The 14,269-nt window shown below is 30.3% G+C and overlaps 4 protein-coding genes across 4 annotated transcripts in view; 2 read left to right on the top strand and 2 right to left on the bottom strand.

The window, feature by feature from the left end:
* The window catches only part of LOC145943462 (CCR4-NOT transcription complex subunit 6-like), a 588,057-nt gene that overhangs the window by 9,024 nt on the left and 564,764 nt on the right, over positions 1-14,269 (bottom strand). The window lies entirely within an intron of this gene.
* The window catches only part of Twin (CCR4-NOT transcription complex subunit 6-like twin), a 421,961-nt gene that overhangs the window by 222,727 nt on the left and 184,965 nt on the right, over positions 1-14,269 (bottom strand). The gene's annotated exons all lie outside the window — the stretch shown is intronic.
* Positions 592-5,947, top strand: LOC145943924 (uncharacterized). Its single transcript, XM_083051846.1, has 4 exons — positions 592-606; positions 2,170-2,275; positions 4,554-4,680; positions 5,752-5,947. The coding sequence occupies exons 1-4, from the start codon at positions 592-594 to the stop codon at positions 5,945-5,947; spliced, it is 444 nt and encodes a 147-aa protein (XP_082907972.1).
* On the top strand, positions 7,604-13,336 carry LOC145943923 (uncharacterized). Its single transcript, XM_083051845.1, has 6 exons — positions 7,604-7,661; positions 7,877-7,945; positions 8,186-8,309; positions 9,610-9,844; positions 10,860-11,060; positions 12,995-13,336. The coding sequence occupies exons 1-6, from the start codon at positions 7,604-7,606 to the stop codon at positions 13,175-13,177; spliced, it is 870 nt and encodes a 289-aa protein (XP_082907971.1). The 3' UTR covers positions 13,178-13,336.

The raw sequence follows: 14,269 nt of genomic DNA, 5'->3' as shown, positions 1-14,269 counted from the left end.
TATAATTATATAATAATAATAATAGTAGTAATAATTATTTAGTGTACATATATATATAAAATATATATGTATACACATGTATACATATATGTATATATGTATACACTAAATATTTATTACTACTATTATTATTATACATATAATAATAATTATTATTATTACTGTTAAATTTTATATATAAAAATTAATAAAAATATATATCTATATATATAATATATTTATTTATATTTTATTATCTTTATATTTTATTACATTTTATTTATTTACAATTTATTATATTTATTTATATTTATTAATTTGTATTATAATGTATTTATCGGTATTTATTTATTATTTGCTTTCTGTGTATTTATATTAATTTTGTCTCTTTCTTTTTCATATTAAATATAAATGTGCAAACTAAAAATTGAAATAGCATTTTCCTTTAATAATGAAGTTACGTCGAGAAACAATTTCGATTCGCCTTTATCGATTTGATACTCACACGCGAACCTTCACTTTGTCAATGTAACTGTATATCAATCATAATCAGAAAGTTTTGAGTATGCTCAATAGATTTATAGGAAGTCGAAAATACGTATTCTCAAGAACATGATAGAGGAGCAGGTTGGTTTATAATTTTTATACATTTTTTTCCATGTGTCGCTTTCAAATCTTTTAGATTTTATATATATATAGATCAATGAAAGTCAATGTATCGTAATTAGGTTACTTTCGTGACAGTAATAACTAATAACGTATTATTAACTCATATTATTTTTTATCAAAATAATATTTTTGTCGAATAAAATTTTACTTATTAAAATAATAATAAAATGGAATATATTATAAAAAATATAAGTAAAATAAAATTATAAAAAATGTAATTAAAATTAAAATTAAATTAAAATTAAATTAAAATAAAATGATAAAAAATATAATTATAAAATTATAAAGTATTGAAATTGGCATGATAAGGTTCTCTAAAATTTCTATTAATTGTCAGATAATAATATTCATCCCGTGTATATTCTAACCAAATGTCTATCGTCTGGTGCCCAATTCATTTTTTCGACGTACAGAAATATATATTTCTCAGCTCCTTTTTCAATATCAAGATAACTAACTAAAATATACATCAGTAATAGAATCTTAAAATGTTACATGATATCTACACCATAAAATATAAAACTTTTATATTCTTCTCAATACTCTATTTCGTTTTTTATTTTATTAAATATTATAATTTAGGAAGAAATGTATCGTGTGTCTCATTAATATTTAACAAAAATCTTTTTATAGAGTAAACGTTCGATTTCGGTTTGAGAATTCTCACATTTTTCGATGCTGTTATCTAAGAAATTAGATATCTTGATAGATGGGATAGATATCTTGATAGATGGGGTAGAAGACCATGTACGGAAATTATGCGCAAAAAAGGCGGGGGCTGCACCTTCATGTTTGTGGTGGTCTTATCGTCTCGTGTTCCACCTTTGACCTTCCATCTTATCCATCCTATGGTCCTTCAACCCACGAGACTCTCTCCTGGGTTGAGAATATATAAAGTTTCTAAAATAGATATAAGAGAGAGACCTCTTTGTGTGTCCCACGTAATCCTCGGAGAAAAACACGTATGTGCGATGAATTTAAAGAGGTTACATGGACGCGGGGGTTTTCGTAACGTGTTATAAAATTTTCAATATCACACAGTAATATTTATAACTTTTCTTGCTCGAGATTAAATAATAGTTAAAAAATTCACATCCTTGTACATAAATCTTCTATTTCCAAAAAAGTTGCCGTTTACAATTTTAAATAAAGCACATATTTTTCCCTTCATAAAAAAGGTATTTCCATAAATTTAATTTTTTATTTCTACTTACAGAAATTTCTTAATTTATTATATATATAAAATTTATCATATATAAATTATCAGTTTATTAAAAATTGTATCTAAAGAGAGCTGTGTGTTTTTATTAACAGATGAAGATCAAATTAATTAAAGGATCTAAAACCTAATTAAATTAAAGAACCTAAAACATTTCTAAAAAAATATTATACGTATCCAATGTTTGTCCTCGTAATTGAATCATGTAATATGTGCAATGTAAAATATGTGTAATATGTGCATGGTTGATGGTTGACGACGATCGCGAATTTCTCTTACTACTACTTCGTGACTTTTTGCAGAAGAACGAGGAGTCAAGGATATCGTCTAATCGGATTTCGTCCTCGCCAGGCAAGCCCGGTGCTAACGGCAAGAAGAACGAGCCGAAAAAAGTTTATGCGACTCGCGGTAGATACCGATTGCGATTAAATCTTACATGCCACACACAACCGGGAGAGTTTTCGCGATATATCCTAATTCGGATACGGCAAACGCTAAAGTTCCATGTTCGGCGCGAGCCGCCGTAGCAATTTCCGCCATCGATTTATATGGCCGTTCGCCGTATCTGAAGTAAGCTATTGCGGAGAAAGAGTCATTGGTTAAGAAACAATCCATTGAGCCCTCTCTCTATTATTAATTTTTGTTATTAATTTATTTCGATATTTTTTGTAGAAAAGATAATTAGAAAATTTTTAGATTATATTAATTCCATATAAAATTAAACAAAGCTATCTTTTGCGACCCATTTCTTAATTTCTATATTTCGTTTTTATCATTAAGGCTCCTGGCTCCTCGCCGACCATGTTGGAATTGTGACGTCAGAGGCGAGAAAACACACGCTAAAAATTCTTAGATGCCATTTCGAAATAAAAAGATATTTCGATGAAATAAAAAGATATTTCGATGAAACAGCACTTCAGATGGCTTTAGCACACTCTTAAAATACCTCGAAAACTATTCTTTTCCTTATATAATCAATCAATAGCTGTAAAATGACTGTAATATGAGACCCAGTCCGTCTGGTCTTTGCACATGCGCAGTCATTCCGCAATGACAAAGTCTGATATCACGATCATTTTACGGTTGTTGATTGACTATCAAGGGAAAAGAAGTAGTTTTCGAAGTATTTTGAAGTGTGCTAAAGCCATCTCTGAAGTAGTGTTTCATTGAAATATCTTTTCATTTAAAAATGGCATCTAAGAATTTTTAACGTGTGCTTTCTCGCCTCTGACGTCACAATCTAACATGGCCGCGGCGAGGACCCAGGAGTCTTAATTCTCTTCCTCTATCATTAATTTTTGCTATTAAGACTCCTGGCTTTTTGCCGACCATGTCGAAATCGTGACGTCAGAGGCGAGAAAACACACGCTAAAATTTCTTAGATGCCATTTCGAAAGAAAAAAATATTTCGATGAAACAGCACCACTTCAGATGGCTTTAGCACACTCTTAAAAAACCCCGAAAACTATCCTTTTCCCTTTATAATCAATCAACAGCTGTAAAATGTAATATTATGAAGCCCAGTCCGTCTGGTTTTTGCACATGCGCAGTCATTCCGCATGTCAAAGTCTAATATCTCGATCATTTTACAGATGTTGATTGATTATAAAGGGAAAAGGATAGTTTTCGGGTTTTTTAAGAGCGTGCTAAAGCCATCTGAAGTGCTGTTTAATCGAAATATTTTTTCATTAAAAAATGGCATCTAAGAATTTTCAGCGTGTGCTTTCTCGCCTCTGACGTCACAATCCAATATGGCCGCGGTGAGCACCCAGAAGCCTTAATTTATTTTGATATTTTTTCCTCGGAAAACATGTTCTATGCTTCCAATTTATGATGTATATAAATTTTCTTGTGACATTTACACAGAAAAAGACGGCTACTCAAATTTCTGTACACAGTTTGAAAATTTGTGTTTTCTTGTTAAAAACGGTCCCCGTTAAAATTTTTGTGTTAAGTATTTAATACATTCATGTGTTAATTTAACATATTGCTGTTATGTTAATTGGACTCAAATGTTAAATTATTAAAACAACAAAAAAAAAGTGTAAAAATAACACAATGTATATCTATTTTTAATTTTACACAATAAATATGTTCCGTATTATTAGTGACAAGATTTATCTGTTAAAAAATTTACAGAAAAAAAATGTTAATTTTACTTTATAATATAAGTGGGGGTGATAAAATGTAAAATTAACAATTTTATTAGTTAATTTTTACATTAAAACTATGTTAATTTTACACAAAATTTATTTTAAGTTTATTTGAAGTTTGCATTTATTTTATGTTAAAATATTAACACAATATTCGTGTTACCATTTAACATATCCGTATTATGTTAAATTAACACAAAAATTTCTGTGGACCGTTTGGGACAGGTGATATTTGTTAAATTTAACACAAATTTTTCAACTGTGTATAGGTCCGATCGCACCAACGTCAATCAGAGACTAACTGATAGCGGTTAGAGCTCTAAATCCTTTCTCCCTGTATAATATACACAGACGTAGAACCTGAGAGAAATCGGTCGAGCTACGATTAGAGCTGAGCGACGTCGGTGAGAGCCCGGGCCCTTGGAAGAATGTTTTGTCGTCTGCGGTCTATCCGGCGCAACGACAGTCTGCGGTTCTGCCATTGTGGTCGGTGTGAAAGCTATAAGCCTTAACATTCGCTTTCACCGTCGCAGTGGACACGTGGAAATTGCAAGGCGAGAGGAAAGTCTGCCCCCAATGTCAGAGGAAAGCTGCACCGACTCTTTATACGCGCGACGACAAACTGACAACTTCTCATCTAGGAGCTCTCTGTCTTTTCGGGTACGTATATGATATCGGGATAATCGAATAAACAGGAAAGCCTTAAGAAAAATTTTCGAATAAACACTAATTATTTTAATAATTATTTTAATATTTTAATTATACTTAATAAATTCAATTATTTCTCCTCAAAATAAATTTTAAAAATTTTACAAATTATTTTAAAATATATTGATCATAGAAAACATATGTGTTAATTTATTACAAAAATTTATTTATTATAAAATTACAAAATTTATTTTAAAATATATTAATCATAAAGGAAAAGTTTAATTTATTAGAAAAACTTATTACAAAATTACACATTAATTTATTACAAAAAATTAAATGATGAGAGTGTTTGCTTTAGTTTGCTAAATATAATAATTTAATCAAACACTCTTTGAAATATCCAATAATTTCCGATAAACATTGCGTAAAATATTGTCGATAGAAAATCGTTCTGTTGCTTTATTATTTATTATTGATAATTAACATATATATAATGATGATAAAATATATCTTTTTATTATGACAACTTTTATAGAACTCTCGCGCCTATCTGATAAAACTTTTTATCTCATTCGAGTAACACCGTGTTTTTTCTGCGACGACCTTCGTTACTGCCCTTTAACGAGAGATTGCTTTTTATTAGCTTTTTCATGATGTCGACCAAGCAAAATTTAATAACTTTTTGGCTCAGAATTAATTTTACATTCGACTGATGATCCCCTGCCTCATTTTGAGAATTGTGAATTCTAACAATTTGATTGAAAATAAATTCTAAATTTAATTAATAATAAATTGAATTTTTCAATTATATTTTTTTATATTAAACTTTATTTTTTTATATTGACTTCATAAAATTTTTCTTTTTTATTTTTTTGCAATTTCATAAGATTAATGTTCCCTTTCAAAAACTTAAAAAAATAAAATCTTTTTACATTTTTAAAACTATTTTATATGGCATTAAAAGTCTCTTAAATAAATAAACTGCAATCCTTGTACGATCGATATTATATGACGTCTCTCGTGCAACGTAAACGTGCAATCAGGTTCTTACCGCAGGGCGATTTCAGCGATTTGCAACAGATGTTGGCCGTTTTGCTTTATTCCGTTAATGATGAGACGCGCGAAGGAGGTCCGCATGATCTGTTCGTTGTGCGGCCACGTTTACGGCACCTTCGAGTACAAAAACGCGAAGCTGACGCCCTGCAAATCCGACGAACTCCACGGGAACTTGAAAGAAGCTAGCTTTCGCGCGAGAGAAGAATCGCTGCGAAAATAATTAATAAAACTCATCCGCGCGCAAAATACTTATTATTACCAATGTAAATCATAAGTAACAAAATTTCTCTCAAATAAAACGTTTTTAATAATATACGGACGCTCGTTTCGATACTAATATCTTCAATATTGATCGTCGAACGATATACACAATTATCTTTTGTCGCGAAAGAGGGAGCTTAATTAAAGCGGAGCTTTATTATCCTACATGTTATAATAAAGTTAACTTTATCAATATATAATTTTGTTATCCACACGAATAATTAAGGCTCGTGTGATATTTAAAATAACAAATGAACTGTCTCGCAATTGAAAATTATATGATTCTATTAATGAATACGTTTCCCCGGACCGACAGATTAATTTACAAAGATTTACTTTTTTCATCTGCTTTATTTACAATTATATAACAAACGCATGTCGAGAGAAAGACGAAAAATTTGCACTGCTTTTCAATATAATTAATATTATTAATATAATTAATATAATATCGTAATTTTTATTTTCGCTAAAGAACGACCGTTTACAAGACCGTTTACAGACTTTTAATTAACATGAAATAATATTAAACTAAAGGATTTCAACATGTAAAATAATGGTCGAAAGAATGGTAAAAGGAGGCCGCCAAATCGTGATTATATTATACAGGGTGTTTTAGAAAGAAGAGTCAGCATTCTAAGACATGATTGTACTCATCATTTTAAACAAAAAAGGTTATATATAAACATTATAATTTCGTCGTTTCCTGTTACCATAATTACGAATGTAAACATTTGATCAAGTTTGACAAGTCGTGTTAGTTAAAAATTTTTGGTTTCTGGTGTAATTAAAATGCCTTATATTTACTTATGTCAAAATTATTATTAATTAATTTAAACTATTATTTATTAATTATTATTAATTATTCAAATTTATTGTAAGCTTAAAATTTAATATAATTGTTCTCCTAGTTAATAAAATTAATAAATGTATTCATTCTTAAAACTGAACACGCTGTATCTTTATAACCGTCCAGGATAGAACACATGATTATATAATTTTTTTTTGTTTAAAATGATGTGTACAATCACATGTCCTAGAATGGTGATCATTCTTCCTGAAACACCCTGTATATTGTCTCGTTTGAATATGCAGTTATTCGCGCGATCATCAACTCCGGGGATGACAGGGTTTGAAAAAACCCGGGTTTTTTTTAAAAAGCCCAGCCCAGTGGGTTTTTTTTAAAACCGGGTTTTTTGGGGTTTATTGGGTTTTTTTGGGTTTTATTGAGTTTTTTGGGATTTTGTTGGGTTTTTTAATTTTTTTAATTTAATTTTTTATAATTCGCTAATGATTAAGAAAATTGGCTATTTAATTGGCACAATTCCTTCCTTATTATGAATTAATTTTTATTTAATTTTTTTTATTTATTAATGTAATAGACCTTCTATTACATTAATAAATAAGAAAAATTAAATAAAAATTAATTAATATTAAATACTTCATTTATAATATTATTAAATTTTTAGCATTTTTGGATGGGTTTTATAAATGGGTTTTTAAGTAAGTTTTTTAAACCCAGTGGGTTTTATTGGGTTAAACCCACTTAGTCAAACCCTGGGGGATGATAATGACTTATTACAACACGTTCATTAATTAAACCGCGGATTTTGTTGCGATGGCGACTTGGTTTACCGCAAACAACAAGGCGCGCAATCGAGAGCTCGAAAAACGCGGTAATTAAAAATTGCGTTCGGAAATTCTGTCCATTAACGTTACGCCCCGAAAACCGGAAATGCACACGCATTGCCCGAGACGAGAATTATTTATCGCGCACGCGAACGTAAATTATAATGCTTGTAGGGAGCAGCGGGCTTTTGTAAATCACAAAGAGCGGAATGCAAGCGGAACGAGCCATCGCAAAGTGGCACGTTATTTCCCTGGATTACAGCACTGAAAGTATCTGATGATAAAGCCCGAGCGCCACCGAAACAGCCGAACAATGTCTTCTCCACGGAAGGTACGGCCTTTTATTAATCCCGATTAAATTAAATTAAAAATTGCGCGCAAACCTATTTGTTGAGACTGAGGATAAAAATTTTGCATTGTAGCTTTTGTTAATAATAAATTAATTAAACGTTGCAGAGATGTATTATTATTAAAAGCCGGTAGGGGAAGAGGTCTTTGTTATAAAAGTCCAGCATATTGTAAAATTAATATTAAAATATTTCTCTAACGCTACTTTTTTCTATTTTCACAGTTGAAACATGGAAATATCACGACAAATCAGTCCGTTGTCCTGTTTGCGGCATAAAAGAGGAGCCAATAGTCCTTAAACAACAGCAATTTACGACTTCCCGTTTAGCTGCGTTCTGTTTATTGGGGTTAGTCATCGAAAAAATGGTCGAGGTTAGATTTAGGTTAAGTTAGGTTAGGGTTATAGATAGTGTTAGGTTGGGTCATGTTAAGTTAGGTTAGGTTTATTTATTTCTAAAATGCAGCAAGCGGTAACTTTGATAAATATAAATCGCAGATGGGAAGAGAGTTATTTATATTTATTTGCTCAATATAATAATATGAGCGCATCTCATGATAAATCTCTATAGTTTAATATTAAATAAATAAAATCAGAGAGAGAGATAGAGAAAAAGGATTTTGCTCGCAACCGCCTGAACATTTTGCATAAATTTGCGTCGATAAAGTCCGCGGTAAAACAAGTTTCCGATAATCGCTTATTAGCGGCGGTAAAAACTGGCGCTAATTAGCCAGGCGCACCTGCAAGCTCTCTCTGAATTAGTCTCTCTCTCTCTCTTTCCCCACAATGTACGAGTTTTTCAAAAGACTAATGTGCCACATGTCGCGCGAAACGGCGAAGTGCAAATCGCTGCGCGACTCGTAATTATTAAATCCTACTCGTTAAATTTTAATCCCACAGTCGCAGACGTTCATTTTCGCAGCGAATCGAATTCATACGTGACGAAAATCGTGAAATTACTCGCTCTCATAAATCATGACGAGTGATTGCCGGTACATAAATGTGTAATGTGCTATAATTTCAAAATATATTCAGTTCATTAAATCTGATTAATGAAATGCAACGATATAGCGATATCGATTACATCAGAGAAAATAATTTTATCTCTGTACTCTGTACTCTTATATTTTTTTTTTCCTCATATACATTTGACGATAATACTATCGCATTATTCTATTAAATCTTAATTATTCATTAATATGTTAATCTGTGTGATAAAATGATACATTTATATTATAGTTTACATCGTTATTTTAAGAATATGTTATACATATAAAAAGTGTAAAATTTTATTAATAATTTTTACACTTTTACAAATAATTAATAAATATCTTCGCATCCTAAAATGGAACAATTTGGGGGATTAAAAAAGTCTAGATACACGTACAAAATGTATTGTAACAACGCGAAAGACTGCAATACATTAACGGTTACAGACTTTCCTAATGAGAGGGAAAAAAAGACGGAATTTCCAGTTTGAGTTTAATGACGTGTACAGTTGCGCATATTTCACGTAATTTGATGGGGCGGAAATACTACGAGATTCTTCTCTCATTATTTTTTTTTATTACTCACCGACGCGCAGAAAATTACAAAGAGCGCGGACAAAAAATGTCTCGCGCGGAATTGATATACTTATGTTCTCGCAGATGCTGGCCCTTCTGTCTCATCCCGTTGTTGATGAACCGGGATAAAAGTGTGCGCATGCTGTGTCCGCGTTGCGGCCACGATTATAACGTTCGAGCGGACGATAAACTCGTCGTCTGTTCGCTTAAATGCGCATCTAGCCGCGGGACACAGAGCGATTCTGCGATTTCACGGACGCGTCAGTTTTGGATGGAGTGCAGCGGCCCGCGAATGCAGCCGAGATGCCAGGTTCGTCAGGTGAGCAGTCATATGTAGTGCGCGCTAATAGCATATCTCCGGATAGGATTCGGCATACGTGCCCTACTTTAACAATTAGCCTTAGAATACTAATTTCTAAACACTAATATATATGCAAAAAATCTATATGCGTTAAATATATTACATATATTTCATTTAATAATTTAATATATTTAATATATTAAATTATTTAAAAAATTAAGTATGTTTAATATATTAAATATATTTTATTTAATCATTTTATAAAATTTTTAATTTTAAATTATTTAATAATTTTGTTTAATAATTTTTTAGAATATATTATACTATATTATATATTATAATATATATTATAATATAGTATATCATATATTATAATATTATATATTATATAGTATAAATATATCTAAAAAATTATTAAATAAAATTATCAAATAATATAAAATTTTTAAAAATTTAATTAGAATATATATTATATATTATATATTATTATATGTATAATAATATATCATATATATTATATTAATAATAATTATATAATAATATATTTTAATAATAATATATATTATATAATATTATAAATATAATATATAATACAAAAAATATATAATATAATTAATACTATATAATACATTTAAAAGAGAAACTATAGAATTAATTTATTACTAGAAAAATCTAATAATGATTAGTTTTCCGATAATTGAATTTAAATAATGTTGAGTAAAATTGAGAGTGACATTTCCTGGCTATAATAATTACGAGTGGACCCATTTTCGAGAGAACCATCTTTCCTCAAATAAATGCATTAATAGATAAAATTATAATGTTATTATACGTTACGACACCAAATATAGCTTTTAAAAGACCATCAATATTTTTAATACATTTTCTTTTCAAAAATTAACTAAAGAGAAATTAATTTGTTACGTTTTACGCGCTTCTCCTTCTCTGCATAATCTCGCGTTACGGATCATTACGTCTCGAAACGGGGAAGGAATAAAAAAAAATCGATATCTCTATCCATCGGCTCTAAAAGGTCGATATATCAGAGAAGATAGCTAACGTCAACGCTTTTTCTTGTATAACAAAGACACTTTCCACGGGTGACGAAACCGCGAGGGCTCTCAGGGCCTCTCAGGAGAAACGTCCTCGGCGACGAGGAGACGAAGAAGAAGGCGGATCCCGGTCGCAGTCGAAGCTATCGCGCGAATACGCCTTTTGTGCGAACCAGGTCACGGTGAGTCTCGTCGTTATCGCGATATTCTATATACCGGGGATAGGCAATCGTCATCATCGCCCTAAAAAAAATTTTCAGGGTTTTTCGACGAGGTCGGCGCCGATTCTTCCGCGACGGAAATTTGATACAACGACATTCTCAAGTCTCGACGATAGATATCTTGAAGTTGTATCTCTCTCTCTCTCTTTCTTTCTCTCGTTGAGAAATCTCGCGTTAAAGAAGCACGCTTGAATTTATCTGGAAACTATATCTGGAAGGCGATATTATAAATGTTTCATTTTCAATGATAAAATATCCTCCCTTCAGTTACAAATTTCACGAAAATTCGTCGAGGAAAAATCGACTCTAAATCAAAGATTTTATTGTAAAATTATTTATAAGATGAAAACTTAGAAGATAAATTCGGAAAAAATATTTTCTATAAAAATATTCTTTTTCTAAATTTATCTAGAAATTATCTAGAAAGTAATGTTACAAATGTCTCATTTTCAATGAAAATAAAATATCTTTTTAGTTACATATTTCATGAAAAATTCGTTAAAGAAAATTCGATTCTAAATCAGAGATTTTATTATAAAATTCATAAGATAAAAACTTATACGATAAATTTATAAAAAACATTTTTGACAAAAATAGAGACAAAAACGGAATTTTAACAGTACTCTCATTTTATTCGTGATTTATAGTGATGCGCGCCTAATATTTTCGAGAGAGAATCTCGCAGCATAATTATATTTCATATAATAATAATTCCAAAATTCATACAAAATTCCAGTTTGTAACTTTAGTAGCAATTTGCGCTATTTCAAATTTTGAGCGAGAAGCATTCAAATGATCGAATTGCATCTTGAAAGTGCTTAACTAAAATGCTTATAATAAATATGATATTAATGTATATGTATAAATGTGTATGTATTTAATACCACTGAAGAAATACTGAAGATTAAGCTACTAAATCTCTTTATAACTACTCTAATCAAACAAACTATAGAAACAGTACACAAAATCTTAATAACTCCTATACTCTAAAAATTATATAATTATATTTATATCTTAAATATATATTTCTATAAACGGTATAGTAATTCATGGCTTCCTAACTTCAACAAAATTGCTGCTAAAATTATTGAATTATAAACTGGAACCTCCACATAAGCCTTAGGTAATCATACATAAGACATAATCAACATTATAATATAAAAAGCTATAAATAAAATTAAATAATCTCGAATCTCAAAATTAAAATTGACTCTCATAAATAATCTTAATCAATCAACCAAAAAAAAAAAAAAAAAAAATTATAATATAAACTAACAAAGGTAGAGAAAGAGAGAAAGAGAGAGAGAGAGAGAGAGAGAGAGAGAGAGAGAGAGAGAGAGAGAGAGAGAGAGAGAGAGAGAGAGAGAGAGAAATGAATATTGTATATATTAATAAATAATAAGTAATTAAATCGTTCAAAATTTATTCCTGAATAAATAATTATAATAAATCAATCTTAATACAAATACTAGATAAAATAATATTTATTGATACAAAAACAAAATTAAAATTACTATATAGTATAATTATAAACATGAATAACTTATCTTTCAAATTTTCCCCTTCTTACCTATGATTTAATTGAATAATTAAAAATATTAAACCTATAAAATCCTCATTTTAATATTATTAAAAAAAATGAATACAAATCATACCCAAATATTATTCTTAAACTAATCCATAAAATATCCGTAAATGAAAATTTAAATGAAAATATTAATTTTAATATAAAAAATATAATAAAATATAATCTTCTCATTAAATAAAATTATTAAATATACAAATACAATTACTAACAATAAGATAAATTTTATCACATCGTTTTAACTATTTAAAAAATTTCCTTATATTAAATACATAATATAATAATATAGTAATTTTTTTATCGCACGTAGAATCGCAATTCGCCCTGTGACGACGAGTGCAGTAGCGACGATTATGCAAACGAGAAGCGAAACGGTCGACACGACTCGGACGACGAGACGAGAAGAGTCCCGGAACGAAGCGAATCCGAAAACGATAATGGGACGATGTTCGATTTTTACAAGAGACAAGCCTGCTGCCGGGAGTGCGGCTAAAAGGAACAGCCGTACAAACGTCGCATTTGCACGTCGCTCGTAAAACAGCGAGCTAGCTGTTACCTTGTTATTCCGTGCAAATTCAGTTCCGCGCGGAATTCCATGAAGGAAGGGTGTAGAATGTTGTAGGTAGGGGAAAGAATCCTCTTCCATCGTGGAACTTAAATAGAAATTCGCGGCAGAAATAGTTTTACGCGCCGAAAGAGACGCGATTTGCGTTTCCGGCTGACTGACAATTTCGTAAGAAATTTCACGAGACGACGTTTTGTCTTATCATTTCTTTATATATTAATCTCCGATAACGGGGAAGAATTTTTCTCGAATGCGTTTCTCTTTCTTCGTCTCGCTTTTTTGACAGTCTTTTGCCTTCTATGAAAATATTTTTTATTTGAGATGCGTTTGTACGCGGTTTGTTGAATATTAGGATTTTTAAATAAACTTTCACACACGAGGTTTTGTGTGACATCAAACATAAAAAAATTAACGTTTCTTGCGCGTTAAAAACCTTTGTTTCTGAAGAATGAAATAATATTCTAGCAATTTTATTATAATTATATAATAATATTTTATTATAATAATATTTTATTAATATTTATTATCATTAATTATTATATATTTATTACTATTTAATTATTAATATATATATTTTTAAATTAAAAATCTAAAATTCAATTTTTCACCCAATTCTCCTCCAAAAAAAATTCTTACAGTTTTATTTCCATTCGTGTGAAAATCGCGAGAATTTATATACAGCGGCGTGACAACATTTTACAGAAGGAAAATAATTATTGTGATACGTCTCCCATTCATAACGCTCGCGAAATTCATTCCAGAAACTGCTCAGGAACATTCTTGAGAATTACGCGAACGAGTTTCGGATAAACGAGGATGCACTATAACGGGAGATTTAATAGACGTAGTCCAATTTATCGACGCGTTTAAAGGCATAAAATAAACGGATCGCCGGGAAACGTATGAATGGCCTCTCTCTCCCTTTCTACCTCGCACTCTCCTCCTCTTTCCGTCAGACAACGACGACGACATTCGTTTCATTTCCTTATTACCTCATTATCTCGCGTCGGCCGACTTATC

The sequence above is a fragment of the Prenolepis imparis genome, unplaced genomic scaffold, assembly GCF_030444845.1.
Source record: "Prenolepis imparis isolate NDT839.2.m4 unplaced genomic scaffold, iyPreImpa1.0 SCAF_12, whole genome shotgun sequence".
Taxonomy (NCBI): domain Eukaryota; kingdom Metazoa; phylum Arthropoda; class Insecta; order Hymenoptera; family Formicidae; genus Prenolepis; species Prenolepis imparis.
This window is presented reverse-complemented; position numbering and strand designations above follow the sequence as displayed.

What these genes read in the sequence shown, in the direction of transcription:
- LOC145943923 (XM_083051845.1), top strand. Translation starts at nt 7,604, where the DNA reads ATGGCGACTTGGTTTACCGCAAACAACAAGGCGCGCAATCGAGAGCTC. An exon ending in CAATGTCTTCTCCACGGAAG is followed by an intron (nt 7,946 to 8,185) that starts GTACGGCCTTTT and finishes CTATTTTCACAG; the next exon opens with TTGAAACATGGAAATATCAC. An exon ending in TTTGTGCGAACCAGGTCACG is followed by an intron (nt 11,061 to 12,994) that starts GTGAGTCTCGTC and finishes TATCGCACGTAG; the next exon opens with AATCGCAATTCGCCCTGTGA.
- LOC145943924 (XM_083051846.1), top strand. An exon ending in AAAAGTTTATGCGACTCGCG is followed by an intron (nt 2,276 to 4,553) that starts GTAGATACCGAT and finishes TCACCGTCGCAG; the next exon opens with TGGACACGTGGAAATTGCAA. An exon ending in GGAGCTCTCTGTCTTTTCGG is followed by an intron (nt 4,681 to 5,751) that starts GTACGTATATGA and finishes GATTTGCAACAG; the next exon opens with ATGTTGGCCGTTTTGCTTTA.